General features: G+C 40.7%; 1 protein-coding gene across 3 annotated transcripts in view; it reads right to left on the bottom strand.

The window, feature by feature from the left end:
- nup54 (nucleoporin 54) overlaps positions 1-13,149 on the bottom strand; it is an 86,910-nt gene extending 73,761 nt beyond the window's left edge. For 2 of the 3 annotated variants that reach the window (XM_063043486.1, XM_063043487.1), the window contains exons 1-2: positions 12,921-13,149; positions 1,147-1,248 (exon numbers count right to left, since the gene is read on the bottom strand). In XM_063043486.1, coding sequence (XP_062899556.1) covers positions 1,147-1,248; positions 12,921-13,010 — 192 coding nt within the window. In that variant the 5' untranslated portion in view covers positions 13,011-13,149. The remainder of the gene's footprint in view (positions 1-1,146; positions 1,249-12,920) is intronic. The other variant, XM_063043488.1, reaches the window with a different exon arrangement.
- Between the last annotated feature and the right edge of the window lie 428 nt (positions 13,150-13,577).

Below are 13,577 nucleotides of genomic sequence, written 5' to 3'. Positions count from 1 at the left end.
GTACCATATCTGATGCAGATTTTGGTGACCATGGTTTTCCATATAGATCTATCCGTCGTTTTTTGGATGACTTCCATTTCCTCGAAGTGTAGCCACCTGGCTAGGCTTTTGATGTACATAAGCCGAGGTCTTCCTCTAGGTTTACTCCCCTCAATCTTTCCAGAGAGTACGAGTTTTTCTAGTTCATCTTTCCACATGATGTGTCCTAGGAATCTGAGTTGCCTTTCTCTTATTGTTGGTGTGAGTGATCGAACTGTTTGGGCTCTTCTGAGAACTTCTTCATTTGATATGTGTGTGGTCCATGATATTTTTAACATTCTCCTGTAGAACCATAATTCAGCTGCTTCTAGTCTCTTTTCCATTGCTGGGGAAATGGTCCAGCATTCACTTCCATAAGTCAAGATAGAATAAATGTAGCACTGCAGTATTCTGTTTTTAGTGTATATGCTCATCTTTCTGTCTGTTAATATGGTCTGTATTTTTTGGAAAGCTTCTTTCGCCATTGCTATTCTGTATTTGATATCTGTGTCTCCATAAAAGTCTACATCGATTTAATTTTTAAACAGGCTTCATAATGACTGTTTCATTTCACCTAAAAAAACACTGGTTAATCGTTAAAGATCAAATGCCTGAAATAAAATAGAAATAGTCTGATAAACTAAATCACATTGCTATTTAAGCAACACACATCAAAGTTGCTGGTGAACGCAGCAGGCCAGGCAGCATCTCTAGGAAGAGGTACAGTTGACGTTTCAGGCCGAGACCCTTCGTCCTGACAAAGGGTCTTGGCCTGAAACGTCGACTGCACCTCTTCCTAGAGATGCTGCCTGGCCTGCTGCGTTCACCAGCAACTTTGATGTGTGTTGCTTGAATTTCCAGCATCTGCAGAAATTCTGTTGTTCACATTGCTATTTACCTGTGATTCAATACCAGAAAAACAAAGGAAAGTCATTCTCAAAGAAAGACATTCAATACACGCAGAAGGATAAAAAATATAAAATGTCATGATTAAAAAGTACATCAGATGCATTTTAATACACAACAAAATTGGAAAGATTCAAACTGGCAGGCAAAAATGTACGACAAAGAGTATTTTGCACTCACTGAATTACTGAAAAGGCAAACATATAGGAGATATTTCATTACCTCCAAATCCTGAGGCAGCTGTCGTGGCAGTAGTTCCAAATCCAAAACCAGTTGATGCTGTTGTTTTGGCACCAAATGAGCCAAAAGAAAATCCAGTGGTTCCTACAAACAACACATTCATAATTACTAAGACAAATGAATGCATTTTTCTACGGAAGAGAAAAGCACGACAAGAAAGCAGGATGTTATTCACTGCTAGAGTCACACTTAAGGGTTCAAGAATTCCCAAAGTTAGTAATCAAGGATTTGATGCTAGTTTGGTGACATGATGTTACTCTTCCATCAAGGTCAACGTTGACAAATGGACTATTCCCTTTGAGAAAATTAAGAACCCTATACAGAATTATTTTAGCTAACTTCGCTAACCTTATTCCACAGGTATGCCTAAGCATTAAACTGTCCATCTCATACATTTTCACAGCTCCAGTGAAGTCTCCCCATAAAAATCATGGAATTAGTCTTTCTGTCAGACATCATTGTGAATTTCCTGTAGTTTTTGCAGATCAACTGTGCTTCAGAAATGTGAATGTCCAAAGTGCTATAGGTGCAAGTCCAAACTTAAACAAAATAATCACACCCTGATTCAAAACTAACCAATTCTAAGCATCACACTGAAGCAAGTAGCAATTTGGTGTTCATCTACTTTCAGTAATACTATCCCTGCTAGCAGATGCTCCTCCAAACCCAAATTCTGAATTTAGTTGTTTTTAAATGATTTATATAATTAAAAAGGGTACAAATATCATCTCATAAATTGTACAATTTCCAATTATGTTCTTCACTGATAAATAATAAAATCAGGTCATTATGTGGCAATTTCCATTCTTTCAGTTAAAGAGTATATGAAATTAGCAATTCTATTGCAGAAGTTGTTCAGTTTATCCATCATTTCCTCTGTAGGAAACAGCAACTGTATTTTGTACAGTTCCAGGTCCATAAGGAATAAAAAATCTGGGACTGATTCCCAGTTTTTTTAAAATCAGTAATCATTGAAAGTTCTAAAAATGTATCCACATTGGCAAAAGCTTGTGATTAAACTTATTTCAATTGCATTTCCTCTGAATGCAAATAAAAGGGCTAAAACTGCCCAATAAATTAGCCACAAATTCATAAAGATACAGATTAAAGATCCCATTTATTTGTCACATGTACACCGAAACACCAAAACATACAATGAAATGTGCTGTTTATGTCAATCAAATCAGCGAGGATAGTACTGGGCAGCTCACGAATGTCATCATACTTCTGGCACCAACAGAGCATGCTCACAACCACTAACTCTAACCACGACTTTGGGAAACGTGGAAGGAAACCAGAGCACAGGGAAGAAAAAAATGCAGTCACAGGAGAACGTACAAACCCTGTAAAGCCAAATAATATAGTTTACAGAATGGACACTATCTACTATAGGTACCTATCCCATAAATCTCACCCCACTTATTAAGGGTCCATCCTCAAATTTTCACTCAGATATATTCCCACTTCAAGCACAAAACCTGCCATGAACCAACACTCTCAGGGAGTTTCTCAAAAAGAGCAGCAATTCTAAAAGCATGTTTCCTTAAAAAGATCCTCTTTGATTAATTAGAATTGGTAACTTGACCCAGTTAACATTGCTAAAAATTGGTCCATCAAAAAATTCATAACAACACAAATCTATCTTCTGGGACCACCCCTACTTGAAATCTTTGGAAATTAAACGGAACTATTTCCGAGTGATTTTGGGACACAATGGTCATTTTCACAAAATGTAATACTGCATTCAAAAGTTTTAAAAGTCATGTCTACTGTACTCACTGCAATTATATATGGTAACAATAATCAAGCCTTTAAACTTGAACCCAAGCAGAAATCTCTAATATGCATCAAAACATAATTTGAGCTTTGCTATTTTTCAGTTAGGTTATAACAATTTCTACAACTAGTTAGTTGTTCCATTGTAAATCAAAAGCAGATTGATAACGCTGGACTGATATATTCTAGCCTATAAAAGTCAAAACATAATTTCATTAATACTGCTTACTGTACCAACAACAGAATGACAGAAAAATAGGTTTCCCAGTTTGTACCTGCAGAGTTTAAGATAGCTAAAATACGCAGAAATTTTTACATATTTCTTAAAGTTTTTCTGCAGCATCATTAGTAAACTTGAGTATTGAAAGAGCATTAGTTGTAAAAATCATCCCTCAGTGAAGCAGTTTTCCTCGATCTAGCAATCTGGATGGACGGAAGTTTGGAAAAGGTGCCATTCACCACAAAAAAAGTTGGACTCCCCAGAATTTTAAATTTCATACAGCATAGGCCCTTACGGCCCAAAGAGTTAGTGTGGCCCAATTGCACCCATATGACCATCTAACCCATTCACCTGTACGTCTTTGTAATGTGGGAGGAAACCAGAGCACCCAGAGGAAACCCACACTGTCATGGGGAAGACATACAAAATCCTTAGAGACAATATCAGGAAATGAACCTGGGTCACTAGCGCTGTAATATGCTACTGTGCTGCCCCAAGCACTAATAAAAATTACAGTAGCTCAATTTGTGTTTTCTAAACATTTTCGGATTGTAGCATTATCTCAAGCGCTGAGATTTTTAAAGATAATTGAAGTTCTTCTCTGAAGCTGCACACTTTTAAAGTTTTCAAACCCACTCCAACTTTTACATGAAATCAAATAGAATTTCCAGTTTAGTAACGCAGAACAAAATCTACAAGGTTCTTTAGAACAAGCAAAAATATCGGGCTAGCTATCACTGGCATGTAATGCAAAATGTGTCTGCTAGACAGTTCAGAAAGATGTGGAGCTCCAAATGGAGTATGAAGGAAGAGCACAGTCTTGTTAACATTCCCCAAATAATGATTGTGGGACAGTTAAATGTCTTTAAAAAAAAATATGATTTTAAACTGGATATGTTTTGTATTTATTTCAATTTTAATGGCTTAAAAATTTGGGTTGAATTGTTCTCTGATCTTAGCAATCCATTTGCAAATGTTACATCATCATATGAGGAGACATTGTACGGTGACAAAACATTTGCAAATGAATTACCAAGACCACAGAACAATTCAACCCAACCATCCGCCACCCGAGCTACACATTTTCCAAGTTAGTTTAAAAAGTCAAAGTCACAGCTTTTACAAAATCAAAGCAAAGCTTTGCCTGCTATCACAGGCTTTCAGGGTTCGGACATCTTCATCATGCCATCAATCCCCGACACTGCTGAAATCAGGCTGCATCATGCCAGTGAGATTGACCCTCCTCATCCAGGCTAGGTAAGTCTGGATATGCAGAGACCAAGTGTGCCAATTCTGGGTGGTGGGGGGCTGAGCCAGTAGCATCTTGCCAGAGCACATCAGAATACATGATGTAAATTTACACCCTTACAAAAAATAACTTCTCTCCTTCGGGAACTGGCATACTGAGAAGCGGCTTGACAGATTAAATTCTCCCTTAGTTTGATTTATCCATGTTTAACTGATGCATTTACAATTCTCTCCTGCCACCATAACAAAGTTTCAATTAAGATTCACCATGACAAGATCCCAACTTTTTAACGTCATTATCTTCAAATTATAAATTTTCTTGTAGCCATAAGTTGCCCACAATAGATATCAGCAAATTTCAGGCTGTCAGGATTGAAGGTGCAGTGGCAGTGCAGATAGGAAAGGGGCCAAGGGATGGAAAAAAAAAGTGATGAATATTGCTTTTAAGGCTAGAGGAAGTGTGCAGCAAACTTATAAACTTCCCTGGTATTCCAGTTAAGATAGCACTACCAAACGTATGTGATAGCTCAGTAGTTAAAAAAAGGCAAGAAATTGGACCGAAAATATGACTAAAAACACGTCTTCTGGGGTAAATTGTGTTATATTATCGCCGCAGACATTAAGGAGGCTAGTGCTGGCAAGGTGAATTTGAGGGATGAGCCAGTATGGTGTGTTTCAGAATCTATGCAGATGAAGTGAGCCGTTCAAAGAGCGCAGGTTGGGGCAATGGAGGTCCGATGCCTGTACAGTTGGCCCAGGCGCAAGGCTGGATCATTCTGGGCACCGAGTCAATTTGAAGAGCTTGAGAGCTGCTTCTCGGGCCAGAAAGCGAAATCTGGGTCCAGAACAAGTCATTGGGCGGCATGGTCTGGGCCCCGAGCTCTTCGCAGTAGCCGTGTCCTAGTGAGAGGTACAATCGCCATTTAGACAATTTAAACTCCAGCCCAAATTGGAGGCAAGGACTGATTTCGCTCCCTCTCTGCGATGGTTACTTCTCTCTCCTTGGTGTTGAGGCTATGAAGACTGCCTGGCTGCTGTGCTCCATGCTTGCTAATATGATGAATGGATAAGTGAGGTTTTGGGCCTACTCTGAGGTGCAGATCTGAGGAATCAATTTAGTTTGGGATGTTGTTGTTCGCGTCAATTTTTTGCATGATTTGTGTTTTTTCCCTTTCTCTTGCATATTGGGTGTTGGTCTTTTTTTTCTTTAATTGGGTTCTTTTGGGTTTCTTGCTTTGTGGCTACCTGTAAACAAACAAATCTCAAGGTTGCATAATTTATACCTTCTTTGATAATAAATGAACTTGGAATCTCTGAATCAGCACTTGGGATATGAGAGATCATTTTAAAATGTACAAACAAGTAAAAAAGTAACAAACATCTGGGAGGCAGAAGTCGATGGGCCGCATGGCAGAGGAAATCTAAACCAAATGTGTTGTTTTAGCAAGGGATAAAAGAGAAACAGGATCAACCAATTTATATGATTTTAGAAGAGAGCCAACAGTCAGAGTCTGAAGAGATAAGAACACAGAGTACAAAGGAAGAAACCATTCAGCCCCTTGGACCTTTTCTCATTCAATTTGATCATGAGTGATCGGTGATCCTACCTTTTCCCCATGATCCATAACTCTTAATATTTTTTCCATACTGTCCTCCATTTGCTGCGTTACTGCCCAGTTACTGAGCACACCTCTATCAATCCACTATTTTCCACACATTATAATATCTGTAATTCATACTTGGGCCACTTCGCCTATTCTGTTCTTATGTCTGAAATAAATATCTATTGCAAATCATGCATTATTTCTTTAGTTTCCCAACTTACCAGCAGTGCCAAGTTTGCAGATGACACAAAAGTGACTGGCCTCATCAACAACAATGATGAGTTGCGGAGCAGAAAGAGGAAGTAGAGTGACTGCTGGACTGGTGTGAGAACAACAGCCCAAGTCTGAACATGGAGAAGACCAAGGAAATGATGTGGACTTTAGGAAGATGCAGAGGAACAATTTCTCTCTGCACATACATGACTCCTACATAGAGAGAGTTAAGTGCAAGTTCCTGAGAGTTCACATCACAGATGACCTCACCTGGTCCCTTGACATCATCTCCCCGAATAAGAAGGCACAGCAGCCCCTCCACCTCCTGAGGAGATTGAAGCAAGTGAGGCTACCCCCAAACCCCCATCTAAACTGAATTTTATAGGAGCACCATTGAGGTCATCCTGACAAGCTGCATCTCTATCTGAAATGGGAGCAGCAGAGCATCGGACTGGAAGTCCCTACAAAGGACTGTGAGAATGACTGAGAGGATTATAGGGGGTCTCCTTACCATCCATCAGGGACATTTATCAGGAGCACTGCGTACACAAGGCCCTTAGTATTATCGATGATCCCATCTATCCAGCATCCTCTTTGGCATTCTACCATCAGGCAGGAAACTCCAATGCATAAAGACAATAATGGTCAAGGTGAGAATCTGCTTCTACCCTCAAGCCAGTAGGCTTCTGAACTCCCTGCTGCATTGCATTCAAAGTGTCACCGGATAATTTGTACTGTACCTACAATATTTAATTTATGCACTTTGTTTATCTATGCGTAAATTCCTTCGTAGATTTAATTCTTAATTTCCTAAGTTACTGTGTGTTACACATGTGTTATGTGTTCTACAGTGCTTTACACCCTGGTCCAGAGAAACATCTCTTTTGAGTTACATAGTTAATAGTTTTTGAGTATATAGTTTAATGACAATATACTTGATTTGACTTCTATTTTCATAGTCTCCTTGTTTAAATTGAAAGTTCCAGTTTTTGCTTGAACCATATCATTTTTGAACTTATTGCAAAATTCTATTTGATGTTCACGCTTTCGTAAAAGTTTCATTATAACAAGATTACTAATTAATCTTTTCTAATGCACAGTTCTATATCTACAAAGCCTATTCCCTACACAGCCTGTAAATCTCAGAGTCCATTTCATATACATAATCACATTAATTTCATGTTATATTTCATTGTATACATTTGTCAGTCAAATCTTAGTACATTATTCCTTTTATACGCATCTCTAATTTCCCCATTTGTAGTCCTTTCTATATCATAACTACTTTTCTGGGGCCTGATCAACTGCCATCAAAGTCTTCTGCTTTCTGCTGCTTCGTTGTTCAACACGAATGGATTCTAATTCAATACCACGATTTCAGGAGAAGATTATTCCTAACTCCCTTACTGATCTGCTCTTATTGACAGTGCGTTCCATGTTCTGATGAAAGATCACTGATCCAAGTTAACTATACCTCTCACTAGACACTGCTCCATATGCTGAGCGGTTCTAGCATATTCTGATTTGCAAGAGATGAAAACCCAGAACTGCATTTTGTATTCAGTAAGACATAGGAGCAGAATTAGGCCATTCAGCCCATCGAGTCCACTCCACCATTTCATCATGGCTGATCCCAGATCCCATTCAACCCATACACCTGCCATCTCACCATATCCCTTGATGCCTGACCAATCAGGAATCTATCAACTTCCACTTTAAATATACCCATGGACTTGGCCTCCACCACAATCTGTGGCGGAGCATTCCACAGATTCACCATTCTTTGGCTAAAAAGAAATTCCTCCTTACCTCTGTTCTAAAGGGTCAAGCCTCAATTTTGAGGCTGTGCCCTCTAGTTCTGGACACCCCCACCATAGGAAATATCCTCTCCACATCCACCCTATCTAGTCCTTTCAACATTCGGTAGGTTTTAATGAGATCCCCACACATTCTTCTAAATTCCAGTGAGTACAGACCCAAAACTGCCAGACACTCCTCATATGCTAACATTTTCATTCCCGGAATCATCCTCGTGAACCTTCTCTGGACTCTCTCCAATGATAATACATCCTTTCTGAGATAAGGTGCCCAAAACTGTTGACAATACTCCCAGCACAGCCTGACTAGCGTCATATAAAGCCTCAGCATTATCTCCTTGCTTTTATATTCTATTCTCCTTGAAATAAGTACCAACATTGCATTGCATGGTGCACTAACACCACTACAATAGTTAAGAAAGCACAGCAATGCTTGCTTTTCCTTAGGACGCTGAAGAAAACTGGTCTACCTGAACAGATGCTGGTGACCTTTTACCGCTGCACCATAGAGAGCATCTTAACGTACTGCATCTCTGTGTGGTATCTCAGTTGTACAGCAGCTGATAAGAAAGCACTTCAGCGGACCGTCTCCAGTGCACAGATCATCTGGACAGAACTCCCAGCCCTGGAGGACACCTACAGCTCTCGCTGCCTAAGGAAAGCTACAAGCATCTGTAAGGACAATACACACCCATGCATCATCTGTTTGAACTTCTTCCATCTGGCAGACGTTATAAGATTTTCTACGCTCGCACTTCCAGACTGAAAAATAGCTTTTTCCTGAGAGCTATAATTGCTCTGAACCAATCGATCAAGCATCATCCATAAATTTGTCATATTGCTACTTTAATACTGGTTTTATGGCTGTCGTGCATCTGAGTTGTGCTTTTGTACTGCTGGACATTGCTTGTACTGGCTGGTTACTTGATTTTATTTATTGTTTATTTATTTTATTTGTTGTTTTATAGCATTGAGTATGAGCGTTGCAAACTCATTTTCGCTGTACTGGTGCATGACAAATTGTACTATGCAATGACAATAAAGGTATTTCATTCATTTCACTTCATTCATTCATCACAGACTCAAACTGTGAATTAACCGACTGGGAGTCTTGCACAAGGACTCCTAAGTCCCTTTGCATCTCTGATGTTTGAATTTTTGAATTCTGATTTGCAATATTGTTCCTTTTACCAAAGTGCATTATCATACATTTCCCAACACTGTATTCCATCTGCCACTTTTTTGCCCATTCTTCCAATTTGTCTAAGTCCTGCTACAATTGCATTAATTTCTCAGCACTACTTACCCTCCACCTATCTTCATATCATCCGCAAACTTTACCACAAAGCCACCAATTCCACTATCTAAATCATTGACAAACAATGTGAAAAGTAGCGGTCCCAATACCAACCCCCGAGGAACACTGCTAGTCACCGGCAGCCAACCAGAAAAGGCCTCTTTTATTCCCACTCATTGCCTCCTGCCTGTCAGCCATTGCTCTATCCATGCCAGTATGTTTCCTGTAACACCAATGGATTTTACCTTATTAAGCAGCCTCATGTGACACACCTTATCAAATGCCTTCTGAAGATCTAAGTAAATGACATTCACCGCTTCTCCTTTGTCCACCCTGCTTGTTACTTCTTCAAAGAATTCCAACAGATTTGCCTAGGCAAGATTTCCCTTTATAAAAACCATTTTGACTTTGACTTATTCTATCATTAGTCTCCAAGTACCCCGAAACCTCATCGAAATAATGGACTCCAACACTTTCCCAACCACTGAGGTTAGGCTAACAGGCCTATAATTTCCTCTCTTTTGTCTTCCTCCCTTCTTAAAGAGTGGAGTGACATTTGCAGTTTTTCTGTCCTCTGGGACCATGCCAGAATCAGGTGATTACTGAAATATTATGACCAATGCAACAGCTATCTCTTCAGCAACCTCTCTCAGGACTCTGGGATATAGTCCATCTGGTCCAGGTGATTTATCCACTTTAAGACTTTTGAGTTTGCCTAGCACCTTTTCCTTTATAATAGTAATGGCACTTACTACTGCTCCCTGACACTCGCGGACCTCTGGCATACAACAAGGGCCTTACACAGTAAAGACTGAAGCAAAGTGCTTATTAAGTTCATCTGCCATTTCTTTGTCTCCACTACTGTCTCAGCAATATCATTTTCCAGTGGTCCAAGATCAACTCTCATCTCCCTTTTATTTATATAACTGAAAAAAAATAGTATCCTGCTTTATATTATTAGATTGTCCTCACAGACCATAAGGTATAGGAGAAGAATTAGGCCATTTGGCCCATCGAGTCTGCTCCATCATTTCATCATGGCTGACACAATTTTCCTCTCAGCCCCAGTCTCCTGCCTTTTCCTTGTATTCCTTCATGCCCTGAACAATCAAGAATCTATAAACCTCTGCCTTAAAGACCAGAAGCTGTGCCCTCAGGTCTAACACTCTCCCACCATCGGAAACATCCTCTCCACATCCACTCTATCAAGGCCTTTCACTATTTGATAGGTTTCAATGAGGTCACCCCTCATTCTTCTGAATTCCAGCAAATATAGACCCACAGCCATCAAACGCTCTTCATATGACAAGCCATTCAATCCTGGAATCATTTTCATGAACCTCCTTTGAACCCTCTCCAATTTCAGCACATCCTTTCTAAGATAAGGGGCCCAAAACTGCTCACAATACTCCAAGTGAGGCTTCACCAGTGCTTTATAAAGTCTCAACATCACATGCTTGTTTTCATAATCTAGTCCTCTTGAAATAAATGTTAACATTACATTTGTCTTCCTCACCACAGACTCAACCTGCAAATTAACCTTTAAGAAATCCTGCACAAGGACTCCCAAGTCCCTTTGCACTCGTTATCCTAATTTTCTCTCCATTTAGAAAATAGTCAACACTTTCATTTCTTCTACCAAAGTGCACGACCATACACTTCCCTACACTGTATTCCATCTGCCATTTCTTTGCCCATTCTCTTAATCTGTCTAAGTCCTCAAAACTACCTTCCCCTCCACCTATCTTCATATTGTCTACAAACTTTGCAACAAAGCCATCAATTCCATCATCCAAATCATTGACATTTAACTGTTTTATCCATGCTAGAATCTTTCCTGTAATGCCATAGGCTTTCAGATTGTTAAGCAGATTCATGTGTGGCACCTTGTCAAAGGCCTTCTGAAAATCCAAGTACAGAACAACAAGCAATTCTCCTTTGTCCACCCTGCTTGTTATTTCTTCAAAGAATTCAAACAGATTTGTCACGCAAGATTTTCCCTTGAGGAAATTATGCTGACTACGGCCTATTTTATTATGAACCTCCAAGTGCCCTAACACTTCATCCTTAATAATAGATTCTAACATCTTCCCAACCACTAAGGTCCGACTAACTGGCCTATAGTTTCTTTTCCGCTGTCTCTTTCCCTTCTTGAAGAGTGAAGTGACATTTGGAATTTTCCAGCAACCACTGCAGAACTGAGTGATTCTTGGACGATCATTACTAATGCCTCCACAGTCTCTTCAGCCACTCATATTTCATCTTTTCCCTTCTTTTAGCTTTATTAGTTGCTTTTTGTTGGATTTTTAAAACTTTCCAATTATCCAACTTCCCACTTACTTTTGCCACATTACATACCCTTTCCTTAGCTTTTATGCAGTCCTTAACTTCCCTTGTCAACCACAGTTGCCTAGCTCTGTCATTTGAGGGCAACCTCTTCTATCCTGTGCATTATGAACTAGTCCCATAAACTTCAGCCACCTCCATTCTGCTGTCATCCCCACCAGTATCCACTTGGGCAAGCTCATCTCTTATGCCTCTGTAATTCCCTTTATTCCACTGCGATACTGCTACATGTGATTTATGCTTCTCCCTCTCAAATTGCAGTATGAATTCTATCATATTATGATCACTGTATCCTAAGGGTTCCTTTACATTAAGCTTCTTAATAAGATTTGGGTTATTAGACAACACCCAATCTAAAATAGCCTTTCCTCAAGTAGGCTCCTGCATAAGCTGCTCTAAAAAGCTACCTTGTAGGCATTCAACAAATTCCCTCTCTTATGATCTGACACCAACCTGTTTTTCCCAATCCCCTTGCATATTGAAGCCCCCTATTATCTATTTCTCTTCAGCTGTCCATCGATTTTCGATGATGACTTAGGCCTGGGCACGGTTGTATGGACGACCGGCAATTGACTATGCTGCAAGTCTCCCCTCTCCACGCCACCGATGTTGTCCAAGGGAAGGGCACTAGGACCCATACAGCCTGGCAGCGGCGTCATCACAGAGCAATGCATGGTTAAGTGCTTGCTCAAGGACACAACACACTAATTCAGCTGAAGCTCAAACTGGCGACCTTCAGATCACTAGACTGACGCCTTAACCACTTGGCCACGAGCCACACTATTACAATGGTGACAACACCATTATTACATGCCCTTTCCAGCTCCCTTTACAATCTCAGCCCCATTGTATTCTCCATAGGTTATCCAAAGTCTGCTAAGTTTCCTGCATGATTTTTGATTTGGGAGGGGTGGGGCTATATCATAAGCAATTTGAAACCCGCTTCTCCCCGGCTTGCAGTTACTGCCCCTGGGACGGTTCCATCCCAGTATCTCCCAGATCTGTACCACTCTGCCAGTGGCCTTGCCGGGTTTCGTCTCCACCGACAGCACATGAGACAATTCTATTCCATTGTCTCCGGTAACCAGTAGCAGCGGTCGGCCGGAACCGATTACCGGAGCACCATTAACAGTCTCAGCCTCCGCCGAGATCACCGTGATGTGCTTTAAACATATAAATCCCTGTTCATCAGCTGTACTCCATTCCGGTGCTCGTTCTCCCGCCGTCATACTCACCCGATGTCCCACCACCCAAATTAAACGCCATGGCACCGCGCGCTGCTCCGTCACCACATTCTGGTCCGGGTGGAGTAATGAAGGAAACATGAAAACGTTCCGACCATACTACTGCAGCCGGAGCCTTTAGTCAGTTACTGCCATTGTCCATTGAACTGAGTTAAACCCGCCAGTGAGAGAATTGTACGTAATAACATCAATACAGCCGTCCCACCCCGCAAAATCTCATTTCAGGGAGGTAGCACCACCCCCGCCCCCGCCCCCGCCCCCCGTCGACAGTATACAGGACATTGGATTATGAAAGAACACAATAATTAACTACACACGCGCGCACACATATACGATGTTTCGGGCCAAGACCCTTCGTCAGAACTAACAGAAAGAAGAACTATCTCGTCTTTCAGTTAGTCCTGACAAAGGGTCTCGGCCCGAAAAGTTGACTGTACGTCTTCCTATAGATGCTGCCTAGTCTGCTGCGTTCACCAGCATTTTTTATGTGTGTTGCTTAAATTATCATGGAGTAGACTTTAAGCAAGTCTACAGCGAGTTTGGCCTCTTCACATAGGACATCAGTGGAGTAGCTCCTTGGCAGCTAGCCAGCTAGTTAGCTATGCTAATGAATGAATGACCTGTTAAACTCAGCTCAACATGTCTTTT

Source organism: Mobula hypostoma, chromosome 3, assembly GCF_963921235.1.
Source record: "Mobula hypostoma chromosome 3, sMobHyp1.1, whole genome shotgun sequence".
In the NCBI taxonomy this organism is placed as follows: domain Eukaryota; kingdom Metazoa; phylum Chordata; class Chondrichthyes; order Myliobatiformes; family Myliobatidae; genus Mobula; species Mobula hypostoma.
This window is presented reverse-complemented; position numbering and strand designations above follow the sequence as displayed.